Source organism: Bos taurus, chromosome 7 (assembly GCF_002263795.3).
Source record: "Bos taurus isolate L1 Dominette 01449 registration number 42190680 breed Hereford chromosome 7, ARS-UCD2.0, whole genome shotgun sequence".
Lineage (NCBI taxonomy): Eukaryota > Metazoa > Chordata > Mammalia > Artiodactyla > Bovidae > Bos > Bos taurus.
In genome coordinates, this window is record NC_037334.1 from 1,099,598 (window position 1) to 1,116,210 (window position 16,613).

General features: G+C 50.2%; 1 protein-coding gene across 2 annotated transcripts in view; it reads left to right on the forward strand.

Moving 5' to 3' along the window:
• Positions 1-16,613, forward strand: part of RASGEF1C (RasGEF domain family member 1C) — a 129,154-nt gene that overhangs the window by 95,217 nt on the left and 17,324 nt on the right. The window contains exons 4-7 of one of the 2 annotated variants that reach the window (NM_001435036.1): positions 168-290; positions 1,430-1,567; positions 8,463-8,663; positions 9,541-9,615. In NM_001435036.1, the coding sequence (NP_001421965.1) occupies positions 168-290; positions 1,430-1,567; positions 8,463-8,663; positions 9,541-9,615 (537 nt within the window). 2 annotated transcript variants of the gene reach the window in all.

Here is a 16,613-nt window from a genome sequence, read left to right on the forward strand (position 1 = left end):
GGGTGATCCACCCAGTGGGGAGGAGGGGTAGCAAAATGGGCTCTGTCCCACCATGTCCGGGGTAGACAGCAGAGCTGGGGCTGGCTGGGCCTGGGGGCGCAGGGGCTGGGAGGCACAACCTCCCGGGCCTTGTGATCACATGCTGCCTTTCTCCTGTATCTCCCCAGAAAGCCTACATCTTCACCTTCCTGCTGAGCTCGCGCCTCTTCATCGAGCCTCAGGAGCTCCTGGCCCGGGTCTGCCACATGTGCATTGAGCAGCAGCAGCTGGACAAGCCAGTGCTGGACAAGGTGAGAGGCAGGGCAGGGTAGCGGGCCTCCGAGTGTGCTGCTCTCCCCTGACATGCCCTGTGAATCAATATCTTGGATAGGCAGAGATTGCCCCTATTCACCTGCCAGGGGGTTCTGACTTGTCTGAAGCCCAGAGCCAGAAGGGCAGAGTCAGAATCTTTAACCCCAGTGCTGTTTTCCAGGGTCTTAGGGGAGCCCCTGGGCTCACACAGCCCAGACCTGGGCCCCCAGAGGATCACGAGGAGACCCCCAGCTGTGGCCGGGGGTGGTCCTGCAGTGCCTGCTGCGCTGCCTGCCCCCTGCATCTTCTGTTCGATCCTTTCTTCTTCTGCTGGTCGGCTGATGGCTCAGCCTTCCCTCAGCGCCCCACATCCTTTCCTCTGTCCCTCGCTGTATCCCATGGGCTGCGACTGTCTGTTTATACATGAGTCAGTAGGGTTCCACTGTCCAGTGACAGAAACCTGATTTCAACTGACCTAAGGCCAAGGGACTTCACTGGCTCACATAACTGCAGTCTCGAGCTACTGCTGGCTCCAGGGCCTCAAACATCAGGGGTCTTTCTCCCTAAGACCCCTTGCTTCATTTTCCTCTGGGCCAGCCTCTCTCTTGCTAAGGCAAGTTCTCTGCCTGGTGACAGGTGGCCTCCATGGTCCAGGGTCCTGGTCTACCCTTCCCGATCCTATGGAAAGAGGATTCCAATAAAGGTCCTGATCTCATTGGCTTAGCTTAGGTGTCATGCCCCTCTGTGGGCCAACGCCATGCCCTGACTGGCCAGCACTGATCTGGGGATGTTCCTGAAGCCCTGGGGTAGGGCCAGCTGGAAATGAAGAAGAGGGGGCACCCCACAGGCAAACTAAGATGCTGTCACCACAGAAAGGGAGATAGGAGGACTGGCGGTTATGAGTAAGAGGTGACCCCCATTCCACACATGCGTCTGCCCCCTCCGCTCTCCGTGGTCAGCCCCCATGCCCATCTGTCTCCTGGGACAGAGGAAGGAGAGGCCCACCTGCCCCCAGCCATCGCTGCTGCCCTCGGGCAGCCCACTTGCACAGTGAGTGGCTGAGGCAGGGGCCACTGTGACCCCCTCACCTCCCAAGCAGCCCTCACCAAATGCAGACGACCCTTGGCTTGCCTTGCAGGCCCGGGTCCGGAAGTTTGGCCCCAAACTGCTCCAGCTGTTGGCCGAGTGGACAGAGACGTTTCCGCGGGACTTCCAGGAGGAGTCAACCATCGGTCACCTGAAGGACGTGGTGGGCCGCATCGCCCCCTGTGACGAGGTGGGTGAGCCAGGCCAGAGTCCTTTCAACCTGTCTCCACCCTCACACCTGGGCCCTGAGCCTGTTCCCAGGCTGGCCTCTGGGCCCTCATCTCCTCACCCACACCCTGGGGCCCCTCTGAAATCAGCCCCTTCCTGCCCCATCAGAGAATCGGGCACTGGCCGAGCTGGCAGGGAAATCAGGCTTCTAGGTCTAGACCTGGGCTCTTGAGCTCTCTCCTAACCTGGTCTCATCAGATGGCAAGCGAAGTGCTCTCACAGCTGCCTGGTCAGATCAGTGACCCAGCAGGCTGGCTTGGCAGAAGCCTCTTCCCCAGTAGCTTGGGAGGCAGCCTGTATACTGGGCATCAGGTGCCTCTGCACACCACACCTTGCCCTGTTCTCCCAGCTCCATTACTCTGGGGAAGGCACTTAAAGGTGAAATAGGAACAAAACTCCCTACCTCCCAGGACTGGGGTGACAGCACAGAGGGGAGTGCATGTCGCTTGTCTTGGGAGGACACCGAATGTGACAAGCTGATAGCCCCACAGTGGGTCTGAACCCAGAGCCACAGGAGCCAAGGGAAACTGCTAAGGCAGGCTGAGCAACAGGAAGCTGAGAAGTCCAAGGCCTAATGAAGGGAGGCCCTGCCCTGGGGCTGATTCAGAGACAGAGCAGGCGAGTGAGTTGTTCTGAGAGCTTGATGAGATGAAGGTCATCTCCTCCTCTGCATGCCTTGATCCATCTGGGGATTGATTATGACACTTGGCTTAGGTGCAGCAGGAAACGTTCAGGGAAGGCTCCATGACTGGATGGATTAGGAGAAGGAGGCAGGAAAGGGAAATGCTGAGTGGTTTGCTACATAGTTGGCTACTTTGGGTGAGTGGAGGCAGGAAGAGAGATGTTTGGGCAGTTGGATAGGCAGGGAGATTAATAGGATAAGTGGCTGTGGAAGACTGATGGAAAGACGTGAAGGAGAAAGGCAGAAATGATAACTAGTGAGTGGGTAGATGGATGAACAGATGGATGGGAGGGTGGGTGAATGGATAGATGGATGCATGTGTGTGTGGGTGTGGATGGGTGGGTGAGAACATGGATGGGAAGGTGGGTGGGTGGGTGGATGGATGGATGAGTGGGTAGATGGATGAGGACAAATGTTGGAATGGATGGAGGAAGGGTAGATAAATGAATTGATGGATCTGTGGGTGACTTTATAAAAGGGGAGGTGGGCATCACAGATGGACGGAAAATAGATGGATACAGAGACGGTAGATGGATGGATGGATGGAGTAGAGGGTTTATAGGGGGATGAGAGCCCAGTCCTCTGCTTTATCTCCACCCCCTCCCCCCGACAGTAGGCCTTCAAGCAGTGTGAAGTCTAAGCCATTGACAAAATGGATTATCTGCCCTTGTCAGGCCTGCCTCTCCATTGGCAGAGCCATTTCAGAGGCAGACCCTGACATTCTGGCCACAGGGCTTTGGGACAGGTGCAAGTCCTGGGCTTGTTTCTTTGAGAAGCAGCGCCTCCTCACTACGCCCTCAAGAATCTGCTGGGAAATCTGTTCTAACCACCAAGTGGATGAAAATAAGACACAGCCAAGACCTGTGAATGGGCTGTCGAAAGCAGTCATCCACCAGGTGTGGATTTTCAGAGCTGAAGTAACTCATTTAGGGAATTTCTCATCCCTTCCCGTGGAATCCAGTTAGGTAAGCTAAGTGATGTAAACCGGAGCTGAGATTCCCTAGTCCCCATGCCACCCAGCCAGGCATCGGCCAGGGATGCCCCATCTGTCCTTGTGAGTCCCACATTGCCCCTCTCCAGAAAGCACTTGCTCCCAGGGGATGTGCAGTAGACGTTGCTTCCCTTTCCTGATGCTTCAAGCAGCCTGCAGTCTGCTCCCTTCCCAGCACAGGCAAAGTCTCAGCTGAGAAAGGAGTTGGTGAGCTCTGAACCAAACTGGTAAGTCAGGACCCACGGGACTCAGAACCTGAGGTCAGGGTCAGACCTTCTGAGCCCACAGCTGTGTGACTTTGGGCGAGGTGCTTCCCCTCTCCAAATTAGTTTCCTCATCAGTCAAACGGAGATTATAACTGTTCCCACCACACAGGTCTGAGGCAGAGTCCCTGCAGTCACCTGTGCCTGTATTTCAGCACTTGGTAAATGTAAGCTCTGATGAGGAACAAGTTCTTTCCAAAACCCAGGCACATGGGGATTATTTTTAACTTTTATGAAACTTTGTTACAGAACTTTTCACACATAGCCCACCAGGCTTCTCCGTCCACGGGATTCTCCAGGCAAGAATACTGGAGAGGGTTGCCATTTCCTTCTCCAATATACAAATATAGATAGTAGTAACCATGAAGTCCCGTGTGCTCATCGCCTAGATTCATCAGTTATCAACATCTGGCCGAACTCGTTTCTTCTCTCCTTTCACACACTTCCCCCTCCCTCCAAATGTTTTTTTTTAAAAATCATAGACATTATATATTTTGCTCCAAAAACATTTCAGAATCATTTTGTAAAAGATTTCTTACACAGAGATGATAGGGTCAAATGATATGAAGTGTAGAGCACAAACAGTGGGGAAAGCACAAGTGTTTCCAGAGCTTGTGTGTCTTGGGGTTACCTAACCTCTCTGGGCCCGAAATTATTTTCTGTAAGAGGGAAGATGATAATCCCTCCGTCGCAGGGCGGTGAGGGAAACAGCGATGTTCAGGAATGTGAAGGAGGTAGGGCAGGCCAGTGGGTAGCGGGGCTTCCCCGTCAAAGTGGCTGTGAAAGGCGACGCCTTTCTCTTTCCGCCTGACTCCCTGCCGTCTCCTGGAAGCCTCGCGTTCCCCCTGTGCTCCCCACCACCTCTCAGTAGCCGGGAACAAGGGGCTGGATGGGCTCCGAGGAGGCCCTGTCCGTGCCTGTGGAGTCTGAGCTGCTCCGTCTTTGGGTCCCCCTCTGCTGGGCAGGAGACCCTGCCTTAGACGGTGGCTCCCGTGCCCCCCCTAGAGGTTGGGCTCAGCCGTTTCACCTCAAGAAACCCGGCAGTTTCACCTTTTGGTGATGCCGAAGCTGAAAGAGATGAGGGGGGGGCCCAGGGAGGCCTAGAGGGTCAGAGACCTGCTGAGAGAGACAGGGCAGGGAACTGCAGTCCCCTGGCCACACGCACTGGCCCCTCAGGAGACTGGACGGGCAGCCCTCTCGGCCACCAGCCTTGCTCTCCGACTCATACGGCTGTCTGCCGGCTCCCCGGGGCCACGGGTGGCGGCTGCTGACTTAGAGAACAAGCTGGCGATGTGTGCAGAGCTCCTGCCTGTGCTGCTGGACATCGGCCACGGGCTCGCTCAGAAGGGAGCTTTCAGGAACTTTAGAAAACAAGGGTCTTTTCTTGTCTGGATGGAAACCGACCCTAATCACAAAACGCTGGGTCCAGGAGAACTTGGAAGTACCTGGAGAGCACTACCCCTCACCCAAGCCGCCCAGCAACGGCGACCTCCACGCTGATAGCGGGCTCTGCACGCAGCAGGCGGCACTGTGAGAACTGGGAACAACAAAGAAAAGAGTCCGGCCCCTGTCCTCAGCCACTGAGGGAGCTGAGGCGGCAGGGCCGGCCGGCGCTCCAGAGGTAGGCCCGGACGGTGACAAGGAACACCTGGGCTTTCTCGGGGGTAGGTCCCCGGGCCTGCCTGCATTCACCAAGATCACGCAGCCTGCGTCCACAAGGTGTGGAGATCACTGAGCAAACAAGACAAGGTCAAAGAGAAGGTCAGATACCCTCCCTACATTCAGATTCACCAAAAAAAAAAAAAAACCCAACAGATAAGCTTGAGGTTAACACCACTAGAAAATTTTTAAATGAATTAGCACACAGTCAGTGGCAATTTGGAGTGGATATGGGTTCTATAGAAACAAGGCCTGCTACATCGTTTGTATATTTTTAAAAATAGGGGCAGTGTGCGGCTCTATCAAACTATAGCCACGGACGCACTTCATCCCTGACTTCAGTAGGCTCTGCAGTCTGCCTTGGAGAGGCTGACTGAGGACAAGCAGGTGGAGGCCAGGTTTGTCCAATCCGCTAATGTGTGTGGGTCCCTCCTGTTCATTCTGGGCACCAGCAAAGAGAGACGCAGCATGGCCTTCATGGAGCTGGTACTCCAGTGAGAGGCTTGGGCAAGGACTGTGAAGGAAGGGAATGGAGGTCAGAGGAAGAAGGCTACAGGTCCTGCCTTGGCTGTGGGGCAGGAGAGACAGCGGGTCAGAGGGGTGGGCAGGTGGCCTGTGTCTGGAGCATGGAGAAGAGGAGCAAGGGCTACATGGAGGCCACTAAGCACGGCCAGAGCTGACCTCAGGACCCCTGAGCCATGCCGGGCTTTTGTCTTTGCAACAATTTAGGGAAGGAGGGTGCGGTGGTTAGATGTATGTTTGGAACAGAACACTCTTGCGGCAGGGTGGAGTGGACAGAAGCTGGCGGGAATGCACGGGGCCCACTGAGGTGGCTGCAACTGCAGCCACCAGGGAAACAACTGTGGCCTAAACCACATACACTGTGGTGGAAAACACGGGAATGGAAGCAAGCAAAATCAAGAGGGCTGCTGATGGTCTGGAGCGGCCTAAGGGAAAAGGTGGTTTGAGGATGGCTCCAAGCCGGGAGCCTGAGACAGGCAGCAGGCGGAGCGGGCAGCCCTGTGGAAGGCAGCGTGACTTCTGATGGCATGTGTCTGGTCTGGGTGTCCTTGCCCACGTGGCTCTGGAGATCAGAGGAGAACACTGCCACACACTGCCCACACTAAACGACATGCTGGAGGTGAACCAGAACACCCAGGAGTGAAGCAGAGGATGATCAAGAGAGGAGGAGATGAGGCAGGAGGAACCCGGCATGCAGCCACAGGGCAGACCAGCAAGCCCACAGACAGCCCAGGGCAGGAGAGCTGGAGAGCTGAGGCAGACGCTGCCTGAGAAACGATCCCCTGGCTCTCATGACAGGAGGTCCTCGGTGACAGCGAGAATCAGCCTGGTGATGAGAGTGGAGTCAGGTGGGGTAGTGGAGGGCTGAGTGGGAGATGCAGGAACTCGACAGCCAGGATAGCCCCCTCCAGACTGAGTAGCAGAGAGACATGAGGGGCGGGTGGAGGTGTAGGGGCTCATTGCTGACCGATGTGTCACTGGGGCTGACTCTGGCTGGACCTGACTTGCTGTCTTCCTAGCACTCAGATGAAAACCTGGGAGGCAGCATGTATGGTAAGCATACTTTGGGATACAGCCCTGACAGCTCAGTTGGTAAAGAATCCGCCTGCAATGTAGGAGACCCCAGTTCAATTCCTGGGTTGGAAAGATCCCCTGGAGAAGGGATAGGCTACCCACTCCAGTTCTTGGGCTTCCCTTGTGGCTCAGCTGGTAAAGAATCTGCCTGCAATGCAGGAGACCTGGCTTTGATCCCTCGGTTGGGAAGATCCCCTGGAGGAGGGAACGGCTACCCACTCCAGTATTCTGGCCTGGAGAATCCCATGGTCTGTATAGTCCGTGGGGTTACAAACAGTAACACGACTGAGCAACTTGCACTTTCAAGCTGAGAGGGGGGTGTTCCTCCCACCGACAACAAAGGGAAGTCAGACCTCAGCTCACCCACACATTGGCTGCCTTCTTGGTCTGTCCCTCATGACTCTGGGAGTCAGGGTCAGCGTTAGGGTTTGGGTTCAGGATCAGGCTCCCTGTGTCCCAAGGGCTCTTCCAAAGCTGTCCTGGCCACTCCACAGAGAACCACTTTCATAAAGTGTGGGGACACCACCTCCAACAGGGGTGGTCCTCAGTGCTCCTCCGAGCCCCATCAGAGACGTAAGGAACTACTGAGGTCCCCAGGCAAGCCCTGCACCCTGTTGCCCACCTGCAAAATGCCTCTGGGATTGTGTGTATGAAGAACATGCCTTTTTCCTATTAGAAATTACCTGGCAGTGCTGACTAGTCACCATCTTCTCCTGAGGCATCTGGGACCAGGCCCCACTGGAAACCCCACTGGAAACCCCACCTGCCTGCCTGACACCTTTTTGCTGCCAGGAGTCCAGATCCCAGATGCCCACTGCTGATCCCAGGCCAGCTCCCGGCTCGAGGGGGTTGAATCCATCTCTGGGGAGGCCATTTGCTGACAAACTGGGGGGGGGCCTGTTCTGTGAGTTATTGACAGCCCTTTGGGAAGGTGAAGACATCTTGCTCCATAAACCCAGCTAGTCTGATGTACCTTCCTTGGAAATAGGGGTCTCTGAGGGGCAATAATTAGTTTCACTGTGGGGTGGGAGGGTGGTCCCTGCACCAAGCCCAGGGCATCTGAGCTGCATAGTGAGGGGCCCTGTTGCTACAGTAAATGGTTATCAAGTGTCCACTGCATGCCCAGAGCTGTAACACAGGTCAACTCAGATTCCCTGCTCTCCGAGCTATCACTGCAGGGCTGTAAACAACCGCAGTCATCTCCTGCAGTGGTCCCCACAAGGAAGTCACGTGGGGTGAGCTGGAGAAGAGTGCCCGGGGCAGGGGATGGACAGCAAGGCTGGGCAAGGAAGGCCTCTCTAAGCTAGGCTGGGAGACAGGCAGGGACACCTATTAAAGCCAAGCAAAAGGCTAGCATCCAGGGAAGGGCCTCCCTTCCTCCACTCCCTGGCAGTGCCCGCCCCACCTAGACAACTCGGGCAGCTTTGCACCCCAGTCATCCTCCCCGAGGTGTGCTGTACTCGGCTTCCACTGGCGATCCTGCAGCCTTTGCCCCAGCCAGCCTTGCCTGTGAGCCCCAACCCCAGCCTGTCCTGAGTTGGGTCCTGGTACAAGTAGGTACACCTAGGAGTAGCCCACCCATGTCAGCTGGGAAGCCTTCCTGTCTTAGACATTGCTATGTGAAGGCAGGTTTCCCGGCCTGAGCACCATCTCTACCCCACTCCAGGCGTACAGAAAGAGGATGCATCAGCTCCTGCAGGCTCTGCACCAGAAGCTGGCAGCTCTGGGCCAGGGACCGGAAAGCCTGCTGGGCACCGACAAGCCCATCTCCTATAGGACCAAGCCTCCAGCCTCCATCCACAGGGAGCTCCTTGGCATCTGCAGTGACCCCTACATGCTGGCTCAGCAGCTGACACACATGGAGCTGGTGAGCAGGCCTGTGCCACCCTCCACCCAGACCGGAGCCTGGAATACTGAGCGTAGCCAGCCACCCCTCCCCCATCTGGTCCCACACCTCATCTCAGCCTAACCCGGGGTCTGAGCCCATCCCTTCAGGGCCACCCTGGCATCTGCAGAGGGCCCTGTCTCTGGAGCAGTCTCCCCCTATGCCTGGGGCGAGGAATAGAAGGCCTGCAGGTACCAACCTTGCCTAACTTTGACCTCTGGCCTGTCTGAGCCAGGCCTCAGACAGAGGAACGAGGTTCAGATCCTGGTTCTGACACCACCGGATGTGTAATCAGCCCCACACCTAGCACCTTCCCAACCCAGGTCTCAGTTTCCCCCATCCAGGACTCACACAGCCACTGCACCCATCCCAGCTTTACAGAGAAGTGCAAACAGCCTTTATGGTCAAGACTTACATTCACTGTCTCATTTCATCTTCCCACCACCCGGCCAGGTAGGTGTTGTTATTATTCTCTTTTCACAAATGAAGCTAAAGCCCAGAGGTTTAGTTTAAGTGATTTGCCACAAGTCACACAGCAGGAGGAACAGAGCCAGCATTGTTTCTGACCCGGATCCCGTGATCTTAGCCCCCAGGCCTACCCGGAAGGGAGCAGGTCATTGCGATGACCCAGTTTTGAGGAGAAGCACTCCCTGTGGAGACGCTGACCCGGCCTCCGTGAAAAGCAGCAGCCCCTGGGCAGAGGAAGGGAGGGGCTGACATCCTCAGGATGGTGCTGAGCTCTGTGACAACCCGGAACAGGGCTGTGGGGCCCCCCGTGAGAAGGGCGGTGGGCCCATGCCGGGCGCCCAGTGGACATCCCTTTCTCCTTTTCCTGACTCCTGTTATCTCTCTGCTGCAGGAACAGCTGCGGCACATCGGACCTGAGGAGTTTGTCCAGGCTTTTGTGAACAAGGACCCTCTGGCCAGCACAAAGGTAGAAGGCCCGTGGACGGACTGTCCAGGCAGGGACCCTACCCATGAGTCCCTCTGTGGGATTCCCAGAGCACCAGCTAGCCAGCTCCAGAGGGATCTGGAACAGAGCAGATGGGCTTGGCGGGGATGTGCCCATTCCACCCATGCCCCTAGCCTTAAGCGGGCACATCCCAGCAGCCCTGAGTCCCAGGGAAGCCTGGGAGGGCCGGACGAGCCTGACAGGGTCAGCCACCCAGCAAGGGTCGGGGTCACTCCATGATCCAAAGCCCTGGGTGGGTCAGAGGGTGGAGGTTCACACCCAGGCCACTAAAAGACCCCGTATGCCCTCCTAGTGTGTTGTGGTGGGCGCCGATGCCCTCTAGTGGCCACTTGGGGAACGCAGGCCAATGCATGCTGTCCAAGAAGTTCAGGGCACATGCTCTTCCCCCTGAAGGCGGATTACACACCGAATTTCAGAGCCTGCCCCTCTCTCTGAGAGCCAATCCATCAGTCTACTTGGTGTTTATCAAGGAGTTAAATCTGAAGCAGAACTGGAAATATTATGTCTTCTTCCCTGGCACCTAATAAAAGATGTGCAAACTAAATGTACAATTGCATTTCACCTCCAGGATAAACAGAGACTAAATAGTGTGTGTGTGTGTGTGTGTGTGTGTGTGTGTGTGTGTGTGTGTGTGTGTGTCTAGGGAAAGGGACAGTCTCACAAACAGCTGGTAGGGGTGAAATTGGCACAGCCACTTTGGAGAGCAGCATGGCAATAGAATCAACACTTGAAATGTACACTCTGGACCCCACCTTTTCACACCTAACAATTTATCCTACAGGTATACACACACACGTGTATGCACAAAGATGTTCACACAAAGATATCTGGGATATTTTTCTGTGTTTTATGGCCAAAGACTGGAAGCAAACTACAATACCATCCACAGGGACTCGATTAAATATCGTAATACATCCATACATCGAAGGCTATGCAACTATTAGAATAAGAGCATCTGTAAGAATGGAATGAAGGACATTTGCATGGCATCTTTGGTGGCTCAGATGGTAGAGAATCTGCCGGCAATGCAGGAGATCTGGGTTCAGTCCCTGTGTTGGGAAGATGCCCTGGAAATCGGAATAGCAACCCACTCCAGTATTCTTGACTTCCCTGGTGGCTCAGACAGTTAAGCGTCTGTCTACAATGTGGCAGACCCGGGTTTGATCCCTGGGTTGGGAAGATCCCCTGGAGAAGGAAATGGCAATCCACTCCAGTACTATTGCCTGGAAAATCCCATGGACAGAGGAGCCTGGTGGGCTACGGTCCATGGGGTCACAAAGAGTCGGACACAACTGAGTGACTAAGCACAGGACGCAGCAAAAATGGAATGTTTGCCAAAGATCCATTGTTGAGAGATGAAAAAGTGAAGAGCAGTGACAAAGAGCATGTGACCACCTGTGTGACAAAGGAGGACGCGTAATGCACATCTGCTTGCACGTATGTGTGGACAATCTGTAGGAACACCGGCACGCTGAGGAGTTCATCATGGACCTGGGAGCAGGAGTGGGGAGGAGACGTTGCTGCTCTTAGGGGGTTGTTTTTCTGTTTTGTTTTGTTTGGGGTTTGGGCCATTTCCAAGTATTATATTTAATTGTGAAAAACATCATGATTGTTTACCCACTCTACTGTAAATGAAAACTTCTGTGTTCTAGCCTCTCAGCTATTATAGATATTGCTGCTATGAACGTTCTTATCCGTTTCCTATGTATGTGGGTACACTTTTTTCTAGAGCATCAGTTCTCAAGTCGTTTAGTCCCAGGACAGCTTTCAGTCTTAAAAATTATGGAGGACCCCAAAGAACTTTTGGTTATGTAGATTACTTACACAAAGTTCCCTACATATGAATGACTTCCATTTTGAGAGCACGTTCGTAAGTCCCATTTGTTCATAAGTCCAGCAAAGTTAGCCTACATAGCCAGCTAACACAATTGGCTATATAGTACGGTGCTGTAATAGGTTTGTAATACTTTTCACACAAATAATACATTTTAAAAAACCCACAAAAATAGAGAGAACATTTTAAATCTTACAGTACAGTACTTTGAAAATCACAGTACAGTATAACAGCGGGCATACAGGGGCTGGCGTCACGTGACTAGGAAAGAAGGGTGACTGGAGAAGGGAGAGGAGGGGGAGACGGCAGAACTGAAGGATCAACAGCAACAGGAGATGGAGGGCAAGCTGCCACTTCACTCATGTCTGATGTTGATGGAACACACATTCACATCTTTGAAAGTTCACAACTTGCATGTTCATATGTAGGCAGCTTATTGTCATAACAGCTCCCTGTATTTATTATATGGGCTTCCCTGTGGCTCAGAGGTAAAAAATCTGCCTGTCAATATAGGAGACATGGGTTTGATCCCTGGGTCAAGAAGATCCCTTGGAGAAGGAAGTGGCAACCCACTCCAGTATTCTTGCCCCATGGAGAGAGGGGCCTGGTGGGTCACAGCCCATGAGATCACAAAGAGTTGGACATGACTTAGCAACTAAACATTTATTATATTACCCAGCAAGGCCAATAACTTTAAAAAATATTTATTCAAAATCATAATAATCTATTATATGTTAATAAGTTACATATTTTATGAAAAATAACTCTATTTTCCAAAAAAATTAATGAGAAGAGTGATATTGTCTTACGGTATTTTTAAAAATTTCTCTCAGTTCAGTTCAATCATTCAGTCATGTCCACTCAAACTCATGTCCATTGAGTTGGTGATGCCATCCAACCATCTCACCCTCTGTCATCCCCTTCTCCTCCTGCCTTCAATCTTTCCCAGCATCAGGGTCTTTTCAAATAAGTCAGTTCTCCGCATCAGGTGGCCAAAGTATTGGAGCTTCAGCTTCAGCGTTAGTCCTTCCAATGAATATTCAGGACTTATTTCCTTTAGGATGGACTGGTTGGACTGGTTGGATCTCCTTGCAGTCCAAAGGACTCTCAAGAGTCTTCTCCAACACCACAGTTCAAAAGCATGGATTCTTCTGTGCTCAGCTTTCTTTATAGTCCAACTCTCACATCCATATATGACTACTGGAAAAACCATAGTTTTGACTAGATGGACCTTTGTTGGCAAAGTAATGTCTCTGCTTTTTAATATGTTATCTAGGTTGGTCATAACTTTTCTTCCAAGGAGCAAATGTCTTTTAATTTCATGGCTGCAGTCACCATCTGCAGTGATTTTGGAGCTCAAAAAAATAAAGTCTGTCACTGTTTCCATTGTTTCCCCATCTATTTGACATGAAGTGATGGGACTGAATGCCATGATCTTACTTTTACGAATTTTGAGTTTTAAGCCAACTTTTTTACTCTCCTCTTTCATTTTCATCAAGAGGCGGCTCTTTAGTCCTTCACTTTCTGCCATAAGGGTGGTGTCATCTGCATAGCTGAGGTTATTGACCAATTCTCCTGACAATCTTGATTCCAGCTTGTGCTTCATCCAGTCCAGCGTTTCTCATGATGTTCTTTGCTTGTAAGTTAAATAAGCAGGGTGACAATATACAGCCTTGATATACTCCTTTCCCTATTTGGAACCAGTCTGTTGTTCCATGTCCAGTTCTAACTGTTGCTTCCTGAGGTCAGGTGGTCTGGTATTCCCATCTCTTTAAGAATTTTCCAGTTTGTTGTGATCCACACAAAGGCTTTTGCATACTTAATAAAGCAGAATTAGATGTTTTTCTAGAATACTCTTGAGGCTTTTTCAATGATCTGCAGATGTTGGCAATTTGATCTCTGGTTCCTCTGCCTTTTCTAAAGACAGCTTGAACATCTGAAAGTTCACAGTTCATGTACTGTTGAAGCCTGGCTTGGAGAATTTTGAGCATTACTTTGCTAGCATGTGCTGCTGCTGCTGCTGCTGCTAAGTCACTTCAGTCGTGTCTGACTCTGTACGATCCCATAGACGGCAGCCCACCAGGCCCTGCCATCCCTGGGATTCTCCAGGCAAGAACACTGGAGTGGGTTGCCATTTCCTCCTCCAATGCATGAAAGTGAAAAGTGAAAGTGAAGTCACTCAGTCGTGTCTGACTCTTAGCGACCCCAAGGACTGCAGCCTACCAGGCTCTTCCATCCATGGGATTTTCCAGGCAAGAGTACTGGAGTTGGGTGCCATTGCCTTCTCCATTGCTAGCATGTGAGATGAGTGCAATTGTGCGGTAGTTTGAGCATTCTTTGGCATTGCCTTTCTTTGGGACTGGAATGAAAACTGACCTTTTCCAGTCCTGTCGCCACTGCTGAGTTTTCCAAATTTGCGGGCATATTGAGTGTAGCACTTTCACAACATCATCTTTTAGGTTTTGAAATAGCTCAACTGGAATTCCATCACCTCCACTAACTTTGTTCATAGTGATACTTCATAAACCCCACTTGACTTCGCATTCCAGAATATCTGACTCTAGGTGAGTAATCACACCATCATGATTATCTGTGTCATGAAGATCTTTTTTGTACAGTTCTTTTGTGTATTCTTGCCACCTCTTCTTGATATCTTCTGCTTCTGTTAGGCCCATACCATTTCTGTCCTTTATTGTGCCCATCTCTACATGAAATGTTCCCTTGGTATCTCTAATTTTCTTGAGGAGATCTCTAGTCTTTCCCATTCTATTGGTTTCCTCTATTTCTTGGCATTGATCACTGAGGAAGGCTTTCTTGTCTCTCCTTGCTATTCTTTGGAACTGTGCATTCAAATGGGTATATCTTTCCTTATCTGCTTTGCCTTTCGCTTCTCTTCTTTTTATAGCTATTTGAAAAACCTCTCTCTAATGACTGGCAATAGAAGACAGCTGAATTCTCTTAATTTGCATTCAATCTCTTGATGTAACATTATTGTGACTGAAAATCCAACTTCCTCATACAAATATGTAGTTGGAAAAAGAAGGAGTATATTACAGCCTTTTCAAGTAATTGTGAATATTCTTATTTGGTACTACACTAAAACTTAACAAGGAATAATTTTTTACAATTAATTGTAGTTTGGAATCTGAACTCCATCACATTAAAGTCATTGGTCCATCTTGAAATGGCAACCCACTTCAGTATTCTTGCCTGGAAAATACCATGGACAGAGGAGGCTGAGGCTACAAAGAGCCAAAGAGTTGGACACGACTGAGCAACTAAACCACGCGTCTTGAATGGATCTTTTTGCCCATGTACAATTTTGACATATATTGGCCATTTGGAAAATGTGGGTTCACCTAATCAAGCAGATCTTCTGAATGTTGACATATTTCATTAGATGATATTTTAAAATTATATTCATTGTATATATTCACTACTAATATCATCCAAAAAAGTTCTTAAGTATTGGGAACCTGTCAGGCTCTAGAGGCGATACATGTCTTTTAGGTTCCCAATTTTCTCTTGAAAACTTGAATTTTATCCTTGGCAACAAATACTATCAATTGTTTACCTTGAAGTTACAGGATCATTTTAATTGATTTAAAGGAAGCATCAGCCAAATACTGAAATGTGCGTAACCATATGGGTCAGTCTTTTTTCAGGTAAAGTGGTGCTCCGTGGGTAAAGTTCAGCTCACGTCAGGCGCACCAGTGCGCTTCCACAAGAGCAGCATGAGACCTGTGTGCACAGCAGAAGCACCCCCGTCTACAGTCCTCCCTGCACACCTGCAGGTTCTACAACCACAGATCACACCACTCTCAGATTAGTAATTAGAAAAAATTAATTAGTTAATTAATTAATTAATTAAAATTAGTAATTAATTAAATTAATTAATTAAAATCAGTGATTAGAAAAAATTAAAATTCAAGAAAGTTCTAAAAAAACAAAACTTGAATTTGCTGTGTACCAGGCACCTATTTACATAGTTTTTAGATTGTATTGGGTATTATAAGTAAACTAGAGGTGATTTAAAGTATGCAGGAGAATGTGCATGAGTTTGTGCAAATACTGTGCCATTTTACATAAGGAACTTGAGCATCCTCAGATTTTGGTATCCAGGAGGGGTGGTGGACCCATTCACCTAAGGATGCCAACAGATGACGGCACTCCCGTTCTGTCACACAGAATATGAAAAAGACGTACGCTCAAGGGTTGAGATTTAATAAAACTGAAGTTTATGTTCTCAAGAACATCCTTAAGTCACACTCACTTTTTTTCTTTTACTGTGAATATGTAGTAGTGAAGAACACAATGGTATCATTTGGGGTCATTTGGGGCTTCTGTCTCAGTTCAGGCTAAGGAAGCAGTAATTTTACCCATCGTTCTATTATGTAGGAGCACAAATGTTAAGACAGTGAAAAGGCAGGAATATTTTCTGAATACGAAGATAGGTTTGCCCTCGTGGACCTCCTGAAAGGGTCCTGGAGGCCCCCAGGAGCCCAGGGACGACGCTTTGAGATGTTGCTCTAGGATATACCTGTGAACGGAACCACTGCCTGCCCTGCGTCAGTCACAGGCGATGCCTAGTGAGGCTGTATCCATTTACACTGCCACCAGGGAGTTATTCTTGCTCCATGGCCTTATTGACACTTGAAGTTGTCAAACTTAAATTTTTGTCAGACTGTTAAATGGAGCATCTTTTCATGTGTTTTGGACCTTCTTGTTTTCTCTTCTATGAAATGCCTGTCCCTAATTTTCCTGCAGTTTTCTATTACTGATTTGTCTTTTTTCTTAAGGATTTTTAAGAGTTTTGTGTGAGTATTTAAAATATGTACTAGTTAATTATCCCTTGTCAGTTAGATGTACTGCAAATTTTCTTCCCCTGGTTGATTGCTTTGCCTTTCATTCTCATTACTGTGTCTTTTAATGAATAGGTGTTCTTAATTTCCTCCTTATAAGGAATTTACGTTTTTGGATTATTTCTGCCTTCATAATTTGAAGCTATGCTATTAGGTACAGACAAATTTAAACTCATGCTATATTCTCAATAACTCAAAAATGTTATCTTTATACAGTTACCCTTTAAACTCTTCAATGCTTCTTGCCTTAGAGTCTTTTTTTG